The sequence below is a fragment of the Numida meleagris genome, chromosome 26 (assembly GCF_002078875.1).
Source record: "Numida meleagris isolate 19003 breed g44 Domestic line chromosome 26, NumMel1.0, whole genome shotgun sequence".
NCBI classification, from domain to species: Eukaryota; Metazoa; Chordata; class Aves; order Galliformes; family Numididae; genus Numida; species Numida meleagris.
The window spans coordinates 425,630-441,077 of NC_034434.1; the positions used below are offsets into that span (position 1 = coordinate 425,630).

The 15,448-nt window shown below is 49.2% G+C and overlaps 1 protein-coding gene across 3 annotated transcripts in view; it reads left to right on the forward strand.

Moving 5' to 3' along the window:
- The window catches only part of MYO1D (myosin ID), a 72,902-nt gene that overhangs the window by 25,255 nt on the left and 32,199 nt on the right, over window positions 1–15,448 (forward strand). For all 3 annotated transcript variants that reach the window (XM_021377699.1, XM_021377700.1, XM_021377701.1), the window contains 3 exons: window positions 572–704; window positions 5,367–5,533; window positions 9,123–9,330. In XM_021377699.1, the coding sequence (XP_021233374.1) occupies window positions 572–704; window positions 5,367–5,533; window positions 9,123–9,330 (508 nt within the window). The remainder of the gene's footprint in view (window positions 1–571; window positions 705–5,366; window positions 5,534–9,122; window positions 9,331–15,448) is intronic.

The following is a 15,448-nucleotide window of genomic DNA, read 5'->3' on the forward strand; positions in this document are numbered from 1 at the left end:
GAGCAAATATATTGGGTTGTTTTCATATGTGCTGTGACGTGACAAATTTAAACCACGCGGTCACTTGCAATACATACCAGTGAGGCGAGTGAAAGTTGCCTTTGACAAGCGTATGTGAGGTTCTGTCCAAGCATGTGTATCTAAAGGTGCTCCAGAAAGCTGTTCAGTCGATTCCAGATCTCTTGCCATCTATCATGGCTGTTTCACCTCACCTTCCAGAAAATGTAGGCTAAACTATATAAGATAAATCATATGTATAATAAGAACGTCAGTCATAGGATCATAGACTCACCAAGGCTGGAAAAGATCTCTGAGATCATCCAGTCCAACCGTCCATCTGCTGCCAGCATTGCCCACTAAGCCATGTCCCTCAGTGCCACAGAAATACAGCCTGAAATCACACACTGTGTAAGCCTGAACCCTGTATTGCTCAAAGGCAGAAGAGATTTTGTTGCATTGGTTTGACCTGGATGGCAAGGGGATCCGGGCATGCACGCGTCTGAACGTTGAGTTGAATGGGACACTTAGGGCCCTTCTGTTGCACCATGCAATTAACGCCGCTGTCTTTTAGCTCTAATCCTGTGTTGAAGATGATGTGGCCTGAAGGTAAACTGAGCATCACGGAGGTCACCAAGCGACCTCTGACAGCTGCTACCCTCTTCAAGAACTCCATGATAGCACTGGTGGACAACCTGGCGTCAAAGGTAAACGCTTCCATTGAACACTGACTCTACTTCTGATGAGCAGAGCTCAGCTACAGAGAGTTGTCACCTTCCTGTCACTGCAATCTGTCACAGAGCCAAGCTCATCAGTGGAGATGAGCTTTGATTGTGGCAGCAGGCAGCTGCGAGGAGCTCTTGGGATGGTTGTCTGCCATCCCTGCATAAAGGAGCTGGGTTTTGGTTGTGCACCCTTCACTTGTAAGCAAGCCACTCTCTTTGGGGGGGTGATAATTATTGTGTCAAATAATAACAAAGCTCTTCTGGCAGAGGGCCCAGAGGATGTAGTTGCACAGCGCAGAGATTTTCTTTCTGTCTCTCAATGCCACATATCTTCCAGTGTGAAGTGTTTTCCTTCTTTTCTCTTTGTGTGAGATGGTGAGAAGTGAAACTTTTTATTTTACTAAGTAATTAAGCTTTTTAGCGGGAAGTATTGCTTTGGCAAGCACTGCTTTGTGTTGGCGTTGCTTTGTGTTCCATTGCCTTGCACTTAATTCCAAAGCAAGGTAAGGGCACGTTATCTCCTGTCTGCCCAACAGGGAGGAAACCTGCAGGGAGGGTCCTGAGCGATGCAGGAAGAAACTGGGGGTGCTGGAGGGGAGGGCTGCACTCAGGGGAGCGGTTGGTGAGATGTTTTGTCACGTCCTCATGGGAAAACTTCATTTATTTATTTGAAAAAATGAGACCAAGCTGCCTTTGTGTCTGTAGAAGGGAATAATCAGGAGACCACCTGGAACAATTCCTGCAACTCACAGTGGGAAGCTAGGTGCTGAAATCACACGTTGCCCGTCCTGAGACAGTAGGCACCAGAATTCATCATGGAAGGATGGCTGGCTGACGTGAAACGAGCTAGTTTGGGTTGATGTACTGCCAGTACCTCTGTCACAAATGGAAGCCTTCTCCGAGGATGGGCCATGAGCAGGAATTGTTTCCAAGGCAGAGCTGGAGACTCAGGGACAAATATTCTCCTTGTATTTGTACCTCCCCTACATTTCCATTGAGGATTTGGGGTTAGGAGGTTGCGTATTTCCCAATTTCCCGTTGAATAGCAATGCAGTTAATTGTAGACTGGTGTGTTACCCAGGGGGTCCTGGATCCCACTAAAGGGAAGACTGTCGTTAATCAGATGTGTTAACGAGGGCTCCTGGCCAGCAGTGAGAAGCCAGGGGCTGTCGTGGCTGTGGCTGACCTGCAGTGCAGCAGAGGGCTGGAGCAGATGGGATGAGCTTTGGGCTTCAGGCTTCGCTTTAAGGGGTGACACGGACGATGCTCCTGCAGAAAAGCGTCCGTGGGCCCTCACCTTTGCAGACAAGTTGTGTAGCTGGGCTTGAGCTGCTTGTGGATACCTCGCTGTGATGAATCTGGACCTCAGAATGGATCTCACCCCATGTTGTCTCATCTTTTTCTCATGTCTGCGTTTCTTTAAAGGCTTTGAATTTTGGTGCCCCCAAAGAACCAGATGCAGTGTAGATAAGGGCCCTGAGGACAGTCTGTGTGCTTGCTCCCTTGGGCTGTGCCACCTGGGACATGAGCTGCGCGGTTTCTGCGGTCCTGGGGCAGAATGGCAATCCCGGAATTCACTGACACTCACGTGGCGCTCCAGGAAAGCTGCAGTGCTTGCAGCAGCATCAGCACTATCTCTAAACCCATCATTCGGGGGCTTCAAAGATGCCAATTCATTGAGCAGGAGTAGCAGTGATAGCAGAAACAAACCTGAAACTCCACGAGCGCCGGAGCTGCGGCGGCAGCTGGCTGTGTGACCTGGGCAGCTCTGCTCCGCTGGCGTCCTGCTGCAGCACGGCGCTGGGTGGTGGAGCAGCGTGCGGTGACTTGGTGCTGTGTGCTGCCATGGCTCATCTCTCAGCACGGATTTGTGGCCGTGCCGCTGTCCCGAGGCACTGGGCTGTGTGTGGTGGCTGATCTGGAGCGGCCTTTCTTTCTCTCTTAACAGCTGACGTTGGGAGCCCTGTGGCTGACATGGCTCTAAATGATGAGCTTCTTGAGGAGCTCTCTCTGGACATTCATCTTATTTTTAGTTCTTCTTTTTCCTTTTTTTCCCCCCTTCCCCTCCTTTTTTTCCCCCCTTCCCCTCCTTTTTTTCCCCCCTTCCCCTCCTTTTTTTCTTCTGTAATGACTTTGCCTGATTTTTTTTTTAATATCTTTTTCCTTCATCCATACCTCTCCTCTCCAATGCAGTTTGACAGGCTTCATCTCTACTAAGTCATAATGTCATCACCATGACTAGCTGGACATGTCCAGCACAAATTTGCCCATTCTGTGTCCTGTCCCTTCTCCCATTCAGTGTGCTCTGAACTATGGAATAGAAATCTCCCAAGCAGGAACATGGTGCAAAAACACTTTAAAATCTAAATACTACTCCACTTCATTTAAAAAATAATAATAATTCCAGATAGACAACTGAGCAGCATTCAGAACTGGGCCCTTTGTGCCTCTGTATTTCAGTTCTTCCATTTATAAAACGCGGCACAGGTCTTGACAGCCTCCTGTGCAATAATGGGAGCTGCATAATTATCCCCCTGAAGAGCTGGGGCTGGTGGGATTGTGAGCATGGAATAATCTCCTTTAGAATTTACCCCGCTAGCTGTCATTGCTGAGAGGCTTTAATTACACTGTAATTGTGCTGATAGATGATCTCCTGTCTGCACAGGAACTTCCTATTCCTGTTTTCCAAAAGGAGAGCAGCATCTCGACTTCTGCCTTTTGTATCGGCGCAGACGCAGTCACTCGCTGCTCTTTGGAAGTCACGAAGGGTAAAGTTCTGAATGACACAGAGACGAGTGACAGCCCAGGCAGAGAAATCTGTAACAAATAGCTGCGAGCCGGGCGCTGCCGTGTCTGTGATGGACGAGTCGCAGCGTTTCCCTGGAGGCAGAGCTGGGAGATGCGTTTTCTTGAGATTACGAATTGCGGGTGCAGGTCCGGCAGACTCCTCCTCCTCCTCTCTAATAGCTGCCGTGACGGCACGGAGCCTCTTCAGCGCGGATTTGAAGTTCATCTGGGGCTGCTTCTGCCTTCGGGTTGACACGTGATGGCTGACAGCCACGTTCCCATGGCACAGCCGAGGAGAAACTGTCACCCACACAGATTGCATTCTGAGAGCTGGTAGGAGCCCGTGGAGGGAGTAAAGAACCCTGGAAACCTGGTTGCCTTCAGCACAGAGACAATTTGCAGGAGGAAGCTTAAAAAGATGAAGAGTTTTAAGAGATTCACACATTAAATTGTACTGGCACGTTGTGTTTCAGCACAACAAATACAATAGGGTCAGGCCGTGTTGATTTATTGCAGCAGGAGGTGTTCTGTGTGAGGTCTTCCACCACACTGGTGGCACGGAATGGTTTGGGCTGGGAGGGACCTTCAGGGTCCTGCGGAAGCTGTGTTCTCAGCACTGTTTTGTTTTTTGAGGAATTAAAAACAGGAGGCAGATGAAGACTGTGCTGGAGTCATGGCACGGTTGGGTTGGAAGGGACCTCAGAGGTTGTAGAACCATGGAACTGTTAGGTTGGGTTGAGTTAGGATTGAGTTGGAAGGGACCTTAAGGATCATAGAACCATGGAATCATGGCATGGTTGGGTTGGAAGGGACCTCGAAGATCACAGAACCATGGAATCACAGCACGGTTGGCTTGGAACGAACTTTGAAGCCCCTCCAGTCCCACTCCATGCCATGGGCAGCATGCCCCCCACCATCCATGGCTCTGGGCACCTCGAGGGATGGGGCACCCTCAGCTGTGGGCAGTGCCAGGGCCTCCTGACATCTCCTCTCAATCTTGGGGTTATGGTTACTTATCCCATTCACATCTGTTCGTGCATGCCACCTTCGTGTGCATGTCAGTGCTGGGTGCCTCCACGTTGTGTGAGGACTAGCCGGGTTATTTGGGGATGAGCCTGTTTGTTCAGCATTACTGAAGGGAATACAGCAATTTTGGGCCTTTATATAGTCATGAGTTTAGGACAGTGACCTGAAATCACAGAAAATAGGACTGGAGGGGACCTTGGGAGCGCGTGTAATTCAGTCCTGATTGAGGACAGCTCTGCTCTGTGCAGATCAGTGCACAGCCTGCTCCTCTCCCCGCGGGGGTTCCTCCTCTCCGCAGGCATTCATTCTGCTCCCATGCTTGTTGTCCTGATGTTCAGCTCGAGCTGTTCTGTGTTGTACTTAAAGCCTTCTTTGTGCTAAACCAGAACTGTTGCATCTATTCTGCCTTTCGGGTATATTAAGTATGGAAGATCTGTGAAGTGCCATCCACCAGCACGGTTACAGGGCTCCTCAGTCCTTCTCAACTAAAGCTGTGTTTCCTCTGGGTCACGTTTTCTGGGGTTCCAATCTTTCTTGTTCTCTGAACTCACTGATCTCCATTTGCATCCTGTTTGACCTTGAAAAATGAAAGACCACAAGGTTATAAAAAACAATTTTACCTTAGGAAAACCAAGTTTTCCGCCTCTGAGACGTGTGCTGATTGCCGTTCCCCTCCCTGTATGGGGGCATCGCAAGGGCTGACGATGGAGGGAGGGAAACAAACGAGCTTCAAACCCCGGTGTGGTCAGAGCAGATTGGGTGTAAAGAACTGCAGCTGCTCTTCACAGACTTGTTCTTTCTGATCAAGCTGGCTTTGCTCTGTCCCTCTAGGAGCCCTATTACGTCCGTTGCATTAAGCCCAACGACAAGAAGTCTCCGCAGCTTTTCGACGAGGAGCGCTGCCGGCACCAGGTGGAGTACCTCGGCCTGCTGGAGAACGTGAGGGTGCGGCGGGCAGGGTTTGCCTATCGCCAGACGTACGAGAAGTTCCTCCACAGGTGAGAGGGCAGCCCTGCTCCGGGCTCCATCCGTGGCTCTCGGGCTCCGCTTCCTCCTGCTGAATTCGTTTGCTGCATTGGTGTCTTCACGAGGAGTGTGTAATGAGGTTCTTCCCCAGAGCGTAACCCGAAAACCAGAGCTAATTAGCTTCTGTTTTCTCTCTGTATGTTGTCTAACCGTTGCAGAGAGAGAGACGGGCAGGCATTGTGTGTCATGGGAGCTGCTTAGCTGCAGAATCGAGAACCATAGGATTGTTTGGGTTGGAAGGGACCATCAAAGGCTGCAGTGAGCAGGGCACCCACAGCTCCGCCAGCGCTCAGAGCCCCTTGGGATGGGCACCCATCACCTCCCTGGGCAGCCTGTGCCAGAGCCGCACCGCCCTCACTGTGAACAGCCTCTTCCTCGTATCCAGTCTGCATCTCCCCTCTTTTAGTTTGAGACCATTTCCCATTGTCCCATCAGTGGTGCACGGTGATGTACTGCGCTGCACGAGGAAACCTCTGGGCTTACAAAGTGCAAGTGTGAAAAAGGGATAACAGCGTGACCCCATTAAGGCATCTTTTTGATATTCTTTGCCCTCTTTATTCCTGCCAGATTTGTCACAAATTGAACGTTTTAGATTGCAATTTGTCTTGCAGCTTCAGTAAATTAGCACAGATACTGAGCATTCATCCTCTTAAGATACTGAATTGGTTTTAACTTCTGTTATTGAATCGTATGAGGGAAAGTCCCTGAGGATAGGAAAAAAATCCGGACTAAGCGGGTGGGATGTGCCACGTCAGGAGCAAAGCGCCGTGGAAGATGACAGCAGAGATTTGCCTGGATGTTTCATGATACCTGAGGCAGAACGGGAGGGTGAGGCTCATCACGCAGCCTGCGGCCCGCTGAGTCCGTTCTCCTGAACGTTACGCAGAGGTTAGCGCTCGCATCTGCCTCCACATGTGGAATTTATTACTTAAGATTTGGGTAATTACTATTAATATAAACAGCTGCTTTGTTTGTAATGAATATTTGATGAACTCCTGTAAGCTTCAAGCCAGGAGTGCTGCTTGCAGCCAGCCAAGCAAATTAGCGTGTGGCAGCTGATGGGGCTTTGAGGTGCTGCAGCGTTTGTTGTGCCGAAGCCTGCGGTCGGGTTCAGCATCTAAAGGATCAGATAGCACACGCTGCATCTGCATACCACATAGTGCTCTGAGTGCAGTCTGCACTGACTTTTCTAAACCTGCCCCTCTTAAAAGGGTGAGGGCTGTGATCCATGGTGCAGGCGGCACGTTCTGGAGCGCTTATCGAATGGGGATCGCAAGGGATCACAACTGTGTATAAAGTAAGGAAAGAGCTGGTGCTGTTCATCCCTAAAATACCCCAAGGTCGTTGATATTTCATGTCTACCAAATAGGACAGTGCTGAAGGGCTGGGGGGAAGGGGTGCATGGGGGAATGGGGAGGAGCGGCGCCTGCGAGGCATCTGCGGCCGTGGCCCTGAGCGTAACCCAGCCCTTCCCCACAGAGGCATCCACGTGCCTATTTTCAGGCAGTGTTACACCGCGTGGAAACAACATCGAGATGCCATCTGCTGCACAGTGCTGAGAATATGGGCCTGCTTCACTCCCATTTGTAAGGAAGGGGGAAAGGAGCAGTGGGGAACTCCCGGCCGGTGAGCTCACCTCCGTGCACGGGAACCTCACAGAGTGGATCCTCCTGGAAGAGGTGTGAGATGAGGAGGTGATCCGAGACAGCCAGCACGGCGTCACCGCGGGCACCGCGTGCCTGAGCCGCCTGTGGCCGTCTGTGATGGAGCGACGGCATCGCTGCACAACGGGAGGGGGCTGCTGTCGGCTGCCTGCACTTGTGCGAGGCCTCGGCACGGCCCTGCACCGCGTCCTTATCCCTGAGCTGGAGAGAGATGGGTTCCGGGCTGGATGAAGGCTTGGCTGGATGGCCGCAGCCACAGCGCTGTGCTCAGCGGCTCCATGTGCAGCTGGGCGGTGACGAGTGCTGTCCCCCAGGGCTCCGTGTTAGGAGCGGTGCTCTTCAATACCTTTATCAGTGACACCGAGGATGGGATCGAGGGCACCTCAGCAGTTTGTGGACACCGAGCTGAGTGATGCAGCTGGTACAAGAGGAGGAAGGGATGCCATCCAGAGGGACCAGGACAGGCTCCAGAAGTGGGCACACGAGTGCTCAATGAGGTTCAGCACAGCCAAGTGCAGAGTGTTGCACTTGGATTAGGGCAATCCCAGTCTCCACCCATCGCTCCAGGCCCTGAAGCTGGTGAGCAGTCACGAGTGTTGTTCCCCAGGGGTTGATACTGGGGCCAGCTCTGTTTAATATCTTTATTGATGATCTGGACGAGGGGATTGAGTGCAGCCTCAGTAAGTTTGCAGATGACATCACGCTGGGAGGAGGTGTCAGTCTGCACGAGGGAAGGAAGGCCCTGCAGAGGGATCTGGACTGAGGCCAATGGGATGAGCTTCAACAAGACCAAGTGCAGGTCCTGCACTTTGGTCACAACAACCCCAGGCAATGCTATAGGCGTGGGGCACTGCGAGAGGTAAGGGTCTTAAGCTGCGCCAGGAGAGGTTCAGGTTGGGTATTGAGAACAATTTCTTCTCTGGAAGAGTGGTGATGCTTTGGCTCAGGCTGCCCAGGGAGGTGGTGGGGTCACCCTCCCTGGTGGTGTTCCAGAACCATGGAGGTGCAGCAATTGGGGTTAGCGGGCATGGGGGGGGTGGGTTGGGGTTGGACTTGGGGATCTTAGAGGTCTTTCCAACCTTAATGATTCTCTGTAAAAGTGACCTTGAAAGCTGCCACAGTCCTTAGGTGAAAGGAGAGGGGAAGGGCTGCAGTGTCACTGAGCAGATTTATGTTGGCTCCTGCCTCGCTATAATTAGCGGCGAGGTCAGGATCTGGCCGTGCTGCAGCATCCTGCTCGCACTTCCAGCTCTCCGACATCTCTCCCTTATTTTTCTGGGCCCTGTTTAACAATGTGTGTGTTTGCAGTGCCGTCCCGGATCTCTTTTGTCCCTAATGTAAGTGTCCTGAGGTGGAAGGTTTTCCCGGTGAATTGATTACTGCAGGAACATTTTCCCGATGCAAACAGAGAAAAGAAACCAGCTTAAAATATTCATGTCCTGTGTATATGTGTATTTGTATCACGGGCTTTTAAATAGAGAGGTGGTTAAGATTGCTGCATGCATGTTTTGTTTGGAACAGGAATGTGGGTAATGTAACAGAGAAAGCATCTATTGGGTTTGTGTGTCCATAAATTATCTGTAGAAAATCCGTTGCTGCTTTTTGCAGATCTCTGTTTTTGGAGCGCAGCGCTGAGGTTTATCGCGTCGCATCAGTTCTGTGTGATGAGGGGAGCTCCACACAATACATATTTTTTTCAGTGGCTTAAAATCACACCTCTTATATTCCCTTTCCGTTCAGCTTTGGGGGTCACATCTCCTACACAAAATATCTGCGGATCTGCTTGGTGTAATCGGTTATTTTTGAATGTAGGTGGTCGTTATGTCTAAAATGTGTTGAAGGTTGGTCTTCTTGAGAGCGCAGACGACAAGTGTGCGTTTGGACATTGTGATTCCAGGTACAAGATGATCTCGGAATTCACCTGGCCAAACCATGACCTCCCTTCAGACAGAGATGCTGTGCAGAAGCTCATTGAGTGTCATGGATTTCAGCACGATGTTGCCTACGGGAAGACCAAGATTTTCATCCGCACGCCGCGAACTCTGTTCACCTTGGAGGAGCTGCACGCCAAGATGCTCGTGAGGATTGTCCTCTTCCTGCAGAAGGTAAAGCTTCGTTTTACTGCATCAAAAAACTCAGTTCACGTTCCTTAAAACACCTTTTCTCCAACTCCCTGTTATTTTTTTCTTGCTTCTTCATCATGTTGCTGTTGACTAAGCATAAAATGTTTGGGGTGAGCCATAGAATTGTGGGTTTGTTTGAGTTGGAAGGATGCTCTTTCATGTTGGGTCATGGAGCTTTGTGCATACCTATTGCTGAGCCCTCTAATGTCAATAAAACAAATGCAGCCAAGGGGTAGAAAACGAGGGGAAAGGAAGGAGTCATTTGTGTGTTGGTGGCAATTTCTTCCCATGAGAACCCGCTGTAACAGCTGTATTGGGCTTGGCATGTACCAGCATCACAAGAACACAGGAATTACATCACCCAAAGAAGGAAGACGTCACTGTGGGGCTCTGGAATGCTGTGCCAGCAGTTTGGGTGGCAGGTAACAGAGTGGAGGCCTGCTACATTACAAGAGGTGACACCGAAGGTGCTGTGCAGGGGGCCCCTGCATGTTCTTCCCCTCTGAATATGGGATTTGAGCTCAAGCTCTTTCTGGTTTTACCCTTAGAGTAAATAATTTTACATTCTCCGACTTCAGGGCAAAGACGCTTCCAGGCTTTTCTTGTGAAAATACTCTTCTACACAGTGGGACTTGGCAAACTCTTGAATCGTTTGGGTTTGGGGGCAACAGTACAACAGAAGCTGGCTTGCAACCTCAGGAGCAATACAGTGTCATAGAATTGTTAGAGTTGGAAGGGACCCCAAGAGGTCTTCTAGCCCAGCTCCCTGCAGTGAACATGCACCTGAGGGGACAAAATACAGGAGCTGCTTTTAGTACTTGTCCAAAACTGTGTTCAGTGCCCAATAGTTCTGTTGTCTTAACATGCTCAACCTGATTTCCCTTCTGGGTGTCAAAAAGACCAATATGGAAGGAGAAAATTGGAAGTGCAGGGTTGCATCTGCTTGTGTATGGGTTGAACTGGGCTGGGTGTTGGGTTGACGTTTATAGGTATGGAATTGTGTAAGATGGAAGACGATTTTTTCCTGCCATTTTTGGTATTTCTCCTGTTTTACTGTTAGATTTCATTCTGCGCTCTGAACCCAGTCCCTCGTTACCAGCTGTGCTGTGCTGCCGGTAGATGGGGCAGTCACAGACCAGCAGCACTGCAGAAAGAGCAATCAGCACAATAACAAAATCTCAGACTGAGGATCTAAAGAGGCCCTTCTCGATGCTCTGAAAACACTGGCAATATTGCCAGATTTTTTTTTTGTTTCTGACTTGCTTTCAGTTGTTATAATGCACACAAAAATGTAATTCTTGCTGCTTTTCCCTGACTGTGATCTTGCCTATAAGCATCAAAGGCCAAGCAAGGTGAAGAGGGGGGCAATGTAAACTGCAGCCAGTCTCAGATTGGGGTCCAGTAACATTTTTCTTTGAATGATTTTAAATGAAAATAGCAATTCCATTTCTTGGTTATTTTAAATGTGCACCTTCATTTCTAATTATATATACTACATAATTTATTGCTCTCAAGGCTTTCAGAAAGAGATTCTGTAATTATCTTAGGAGCTTCATCATGTGAGTAACCCTTCACCATTAAAATAATGCTGCTTCCTTTGTTTGATAATGATCAGAATTTGCTTCTGTGGTTGCTTTTCTGCTCTTGGAAATGTTCCCGTATATTCATTAGCTTTGTAGAAGAGCGCTTTGTTCAAGAAAACAGCTTAGCACGTGCAGCATGCAAAATGATGCATCTTGTCAATATAATTTAGTGCACTATTTCAGTGCAATTTTATCAGACCGGTGCAGCTGCGTATGGTAATCGCTTCCCTAAATCTTCACTGCTCTGTGCAGAAGGAGCGAGGGTCGTTGTTGTCGCCCAGCACCTACTGGGGCACGGATGCTCGTGCGTGCAGTCTCTGCGAGAGGGAGGAGAACGTGGCTGCCATGGGGACCCATTGGGTCCTGTTGGGGATGCACTGAGGACCCGTTTGAGGACCTGCTGGGGTCCTGTTGGGAATCTGTTGGGGACCCATTGGGATTCTGTAGTGGACCCACTGAGCACCCGCTGGGGATGTGCGGGGGTCCTGTTGGAGACCCACTGAGGACCCATTGGAATCCTGTTGTGGACCCGTTGAAAACCCGTTGGAATCCCGTTGTGGACCCCTTGAGGACCCATTGAGGATGTGCTGGGGTCCTGTTGGAAACTCATTGAGGAACCATTGGAATCCTGTTGGGAGCCCATGGAGGACCCACTGAGGATCTGCCATGAACATCCTTTGCCTTCACCACGGCACGGCTCTGCCTGGTGGGGAGCAGCAGGAGAGGACTGCAACCGACTTGTTGTAATTCAGGGTTCCCCCTTCCCTTTCTTCTCAGTCCCCCAGGGGTCCTCAGTGTTGTGCCAGTTGCTCAGCTGTACAGCCAGCACGGTGTCCTTCAGATGAGCACCTGTGCTGGCAGAAACGAGGCCAGGGACGTGCCAAAGGGCAGGGTTCCCACCCTGCCAGCAGCAGGTGCAGTGGGGCACCTGAATGCTTGCTTATCATCTTTCCTCACTCAGGACACTATGTGAAAACACGCCTTAACCTAAGTAGGTATAAATATCCATTTATTGTTGGGCAAAGGAGGAGAAGAAAGGATCAGGGTCACCGACAGCAAGGTAAAGATGCACAATGTCTGTGCATATCTCCTTCCCTCATAGGATGCTGCAGTGTAAATCGCTGATGCTGACGAGCTTTTCACATGGGTTATGGGGCTTTTGGGCAAAACTGAACATATGGTGATGGAGCTGTGTTTATCGAAGTGTTCTGGAATTGTTTTTCACCACAATTAATGCCGTCCTCCCTCGCATTCTATAATGGCATTCCTATCCTTTAAACAAAGGCAAGCAGAATCTGCTGGAGTTTCTGGAAGCTTTCAGGCAGAGCAGCAATGGTCAGTTCTCCCCATCCATCGTTTCATCTCCGTGCATGTCTCACATGTGCTCCTTGCTTCTAACACCGTCCCTTTGCTATTCTTTATATTTATTGTTGGACACGGCCTCGTTAGTGCAATCTAATTAATCTGAGGGTGACCCTTCTCTCTGCTCTATCTAGTGGGACGTTGTTTCTATTAAGCAAAGCAATAGAATGAGCGTTGTTCAGCTGACTCATGTGAAAAGAGAAAATAGCATTTAGTAAATTAAGCAGCTCTTCCCACTCGCTGTTTGTGCGCGCTGTAATGTGATCTATGGGAACAAGGAGGCTCTGATTTAAAAACATTTGCGTCCAGCCTCCGATGGGATCTGGATTTCGTTGCGTTGTGAAATGCCGGTCACAAAGCGGGGTGGGTGCTGGGTGTGAATATTGGCCGTTCCATCGTGCCTCCATCATCTCACCCACTGCACCCTCTCTGCAAGGAGGTGACCCTTTCAAAGGCAATCAGGAATGGCATAATTAAAGCTCGCTTCTGATTTGCAACGCCTCAGAACTGCACACGGGTTCTGTGCTGCGCTATTGACTTAAATATTTCATAACCTTTCCCATTTGAGGTCCTTTAAAGGGTTCATGGCTCTGTGAGTTCCTAGCTGGGTTTTGTTTTATCTTTTTCAGTTTGGATGCCTGGAGGGCAGCATGAAATATTGATCACGAAGCAGTGGGAGGAGGTGTGCTGTGCTACAGCAAGCATGAAATGGATGGCCAAGGTTTGGCTGCAACGCTGCTCCAAAATATGACACCAGTGTTTAATTCAGATAGCGACGTTGAAGTTGCAGTAGCCTTATTTAATCTTAGAATCTTTGCTAGGAACTCAATGAGTTTATAATCTGCTTTAAATCGTAAATATTCACTTGAATTTGAGTTTATTAATTTTTCATCAGAACCCTGTGAATTAAACATCCTCCAGAAAAGATTTCAGCACTTCCCTTAAGATAAGGTCTGACTTTTGGTTTGGGTGAGTGTTCCGTTCCTTTTCCTTAGGATCACGGAGTGGCTGAGGTTGGAGGGGACCTTAAAGATCATCCAGTTCCAACCCCAGTGCCATGGGCAGGGTTGCCAACCATGAGATAACCACTTTTTGTGGTGCAAGTCCTGGTTTCCGGAGCTTTCTCTCTATCCGTCCTCCTAGGCTTTAGTCTGAATTTCTTAATGGCCCTGTTAGTCCGTCTCACCTGACCTTTAAGAGGACAATGCATGGAGAAGGTGGTCGAAGGGCTGCTGGGAGATCACAAGCGGGGAGTGGATGGGGTAAAGGTGGGGAGGTGAAGCTCAGGCACTCCATTTCTGCCTCCCTTGTGCCCTACGTGCACCTCCACCATCCTCATGCCCCTGAGATACTGCCAGATCCTTCCACCTGTTGGCTTGGGATGTAGCATCGTGGAGCTGTGCTTGGCTTGGAGCTTGGTTTGGGATTTGGAGATGAGACAAAGCAGATGGTCTTGAACTCCTTCCAGCAATGTCACTCTGATTTGAGCCCCTGCCATTGATTCCTCCTGTAAGATCTTGCCTCTTTGGGTCTGCTCTTCCTTTGTCAGGTTTGGCTGAAGCTGGATGGAGAGTCAGAAGATAAGGCAACCTTGTGTCAGCCTGGGACACTTATAAACCTGTCTCTGCAAAAATGATTATATGTTTTTTTTTCCTAATTTTACAGAACATAATGCTTATGAGTTTGGTTTCTCATTACTTCTGGAACGAGCTGCCACTGTGGCTATTAGGAAGGCCCTCACCAGGAGTGAGGTTACCCAGTGCTGACAACTTGATGGGAGGACGTGTTTTTCATTAAGAGTTGATTGTTTGTGTGCAGCCAAGGGACATGCCTGGGCTGGATAATTGGGTTTGGAAGGCTCGTGTCTGTAGCACTGTGACACTTCTTGCTGCGAAGCCAATTTCTGCAGCGCTGCAGCTGATACAGCATCGGGGCAATCTGTTACAGTGCCTTTGTTCCACGGGTGTAAAAAATAACCACAGCCAGAGAGGCTTTCCTCAAGAACATTTCTGCTCCAGCACAGGGCAGCGAAATTAAGACCTTGTTCTATATCCAAAACAGTTCAAACTGTGTGATTGTTTTCTTGTGGTGGTTTATGAGGTCCAGAAAGCTGCGTAGCCTCTGGACCCCTCGTTCCTCATTTCTGTTCTTTTGAAATCAACAAGTGGCAAGTCGGTAGTAGGGTTTTTTTTTCCCCAGTTTGTCTTGTTGTCTGGTTTGCTGTTGGCGTGTTTTTTGCAGGTACGTTTTGTGACACTTTGTTTTGTGACACTTTGTTTTATGCAGACGATGCCTTCCCTCAATCTGCCCAGTGATTTTGGAGCACAAATAAGGAAAGTGTTAGATATTATTTTCCTGTGGCTCTGTATGCATATGGTGTTTAGATTGTCAGTACCAATCCACTGTGCCTTGTTGATCTCTCTTTGTCTCATTGCCAGTTTTGTTTGGCTGTACAACACCCTGCTGCTGTTCTGCTCTTGTTACAGTGATTTCTGCCATTCTTGCTCTTGCCTTTTCCCAGTTTGCCCTTTACCATGTGCCACTGAATGGGATGGTGTGTGGGGTGATCTCGTGCTACGTCAGGGACCGGTTTCTATCTTGGAATAAAGTTGCAGATGTGCAGTTTAGCATGCTGACATGCAAGCAAAGGGTGGATTGGCTTGATGTTACCACTGGATGCTTGGGCAGCGTTACGTGGTTCTTGGGTCTGTTTTGGAAGGGCAGAAGGCTGGAGGAGGATGAAGAGGGACTGCTCTGAAAGAAGGTGGAAGGAGGGAGTTCTTTGCTTTTCTTGAGCGGAAACTCTGATCTTATAGAGCAGAAACCCAAAGTTTCTACTTCCTCTTTGAGTGTTAAGTGTATAGAGAAGAGCCCCTTCACATCTGCTCTGCCTCTTCTACGTATGGCTGTTCTCAGCCACATATCACGGTTATTGGTAAAGCTGTCAAGAGAACCCTTGACATCAGCTTCATCAAGAGCATAACATGTTGGAGATTGCCTTGGGTAATTAATTAATTCTTCTGTAAATAGAAAGCTTGATATGCCTCAATGGAGCTACAGGATGTTTCTCAAGAGAGTCATCAGCTCCCCAGCGGGGCTTGCAGTGAGTGGTGATGCACTCGTTCTGTGCAAGAGGCTCGTTATCCTTCAGTTTA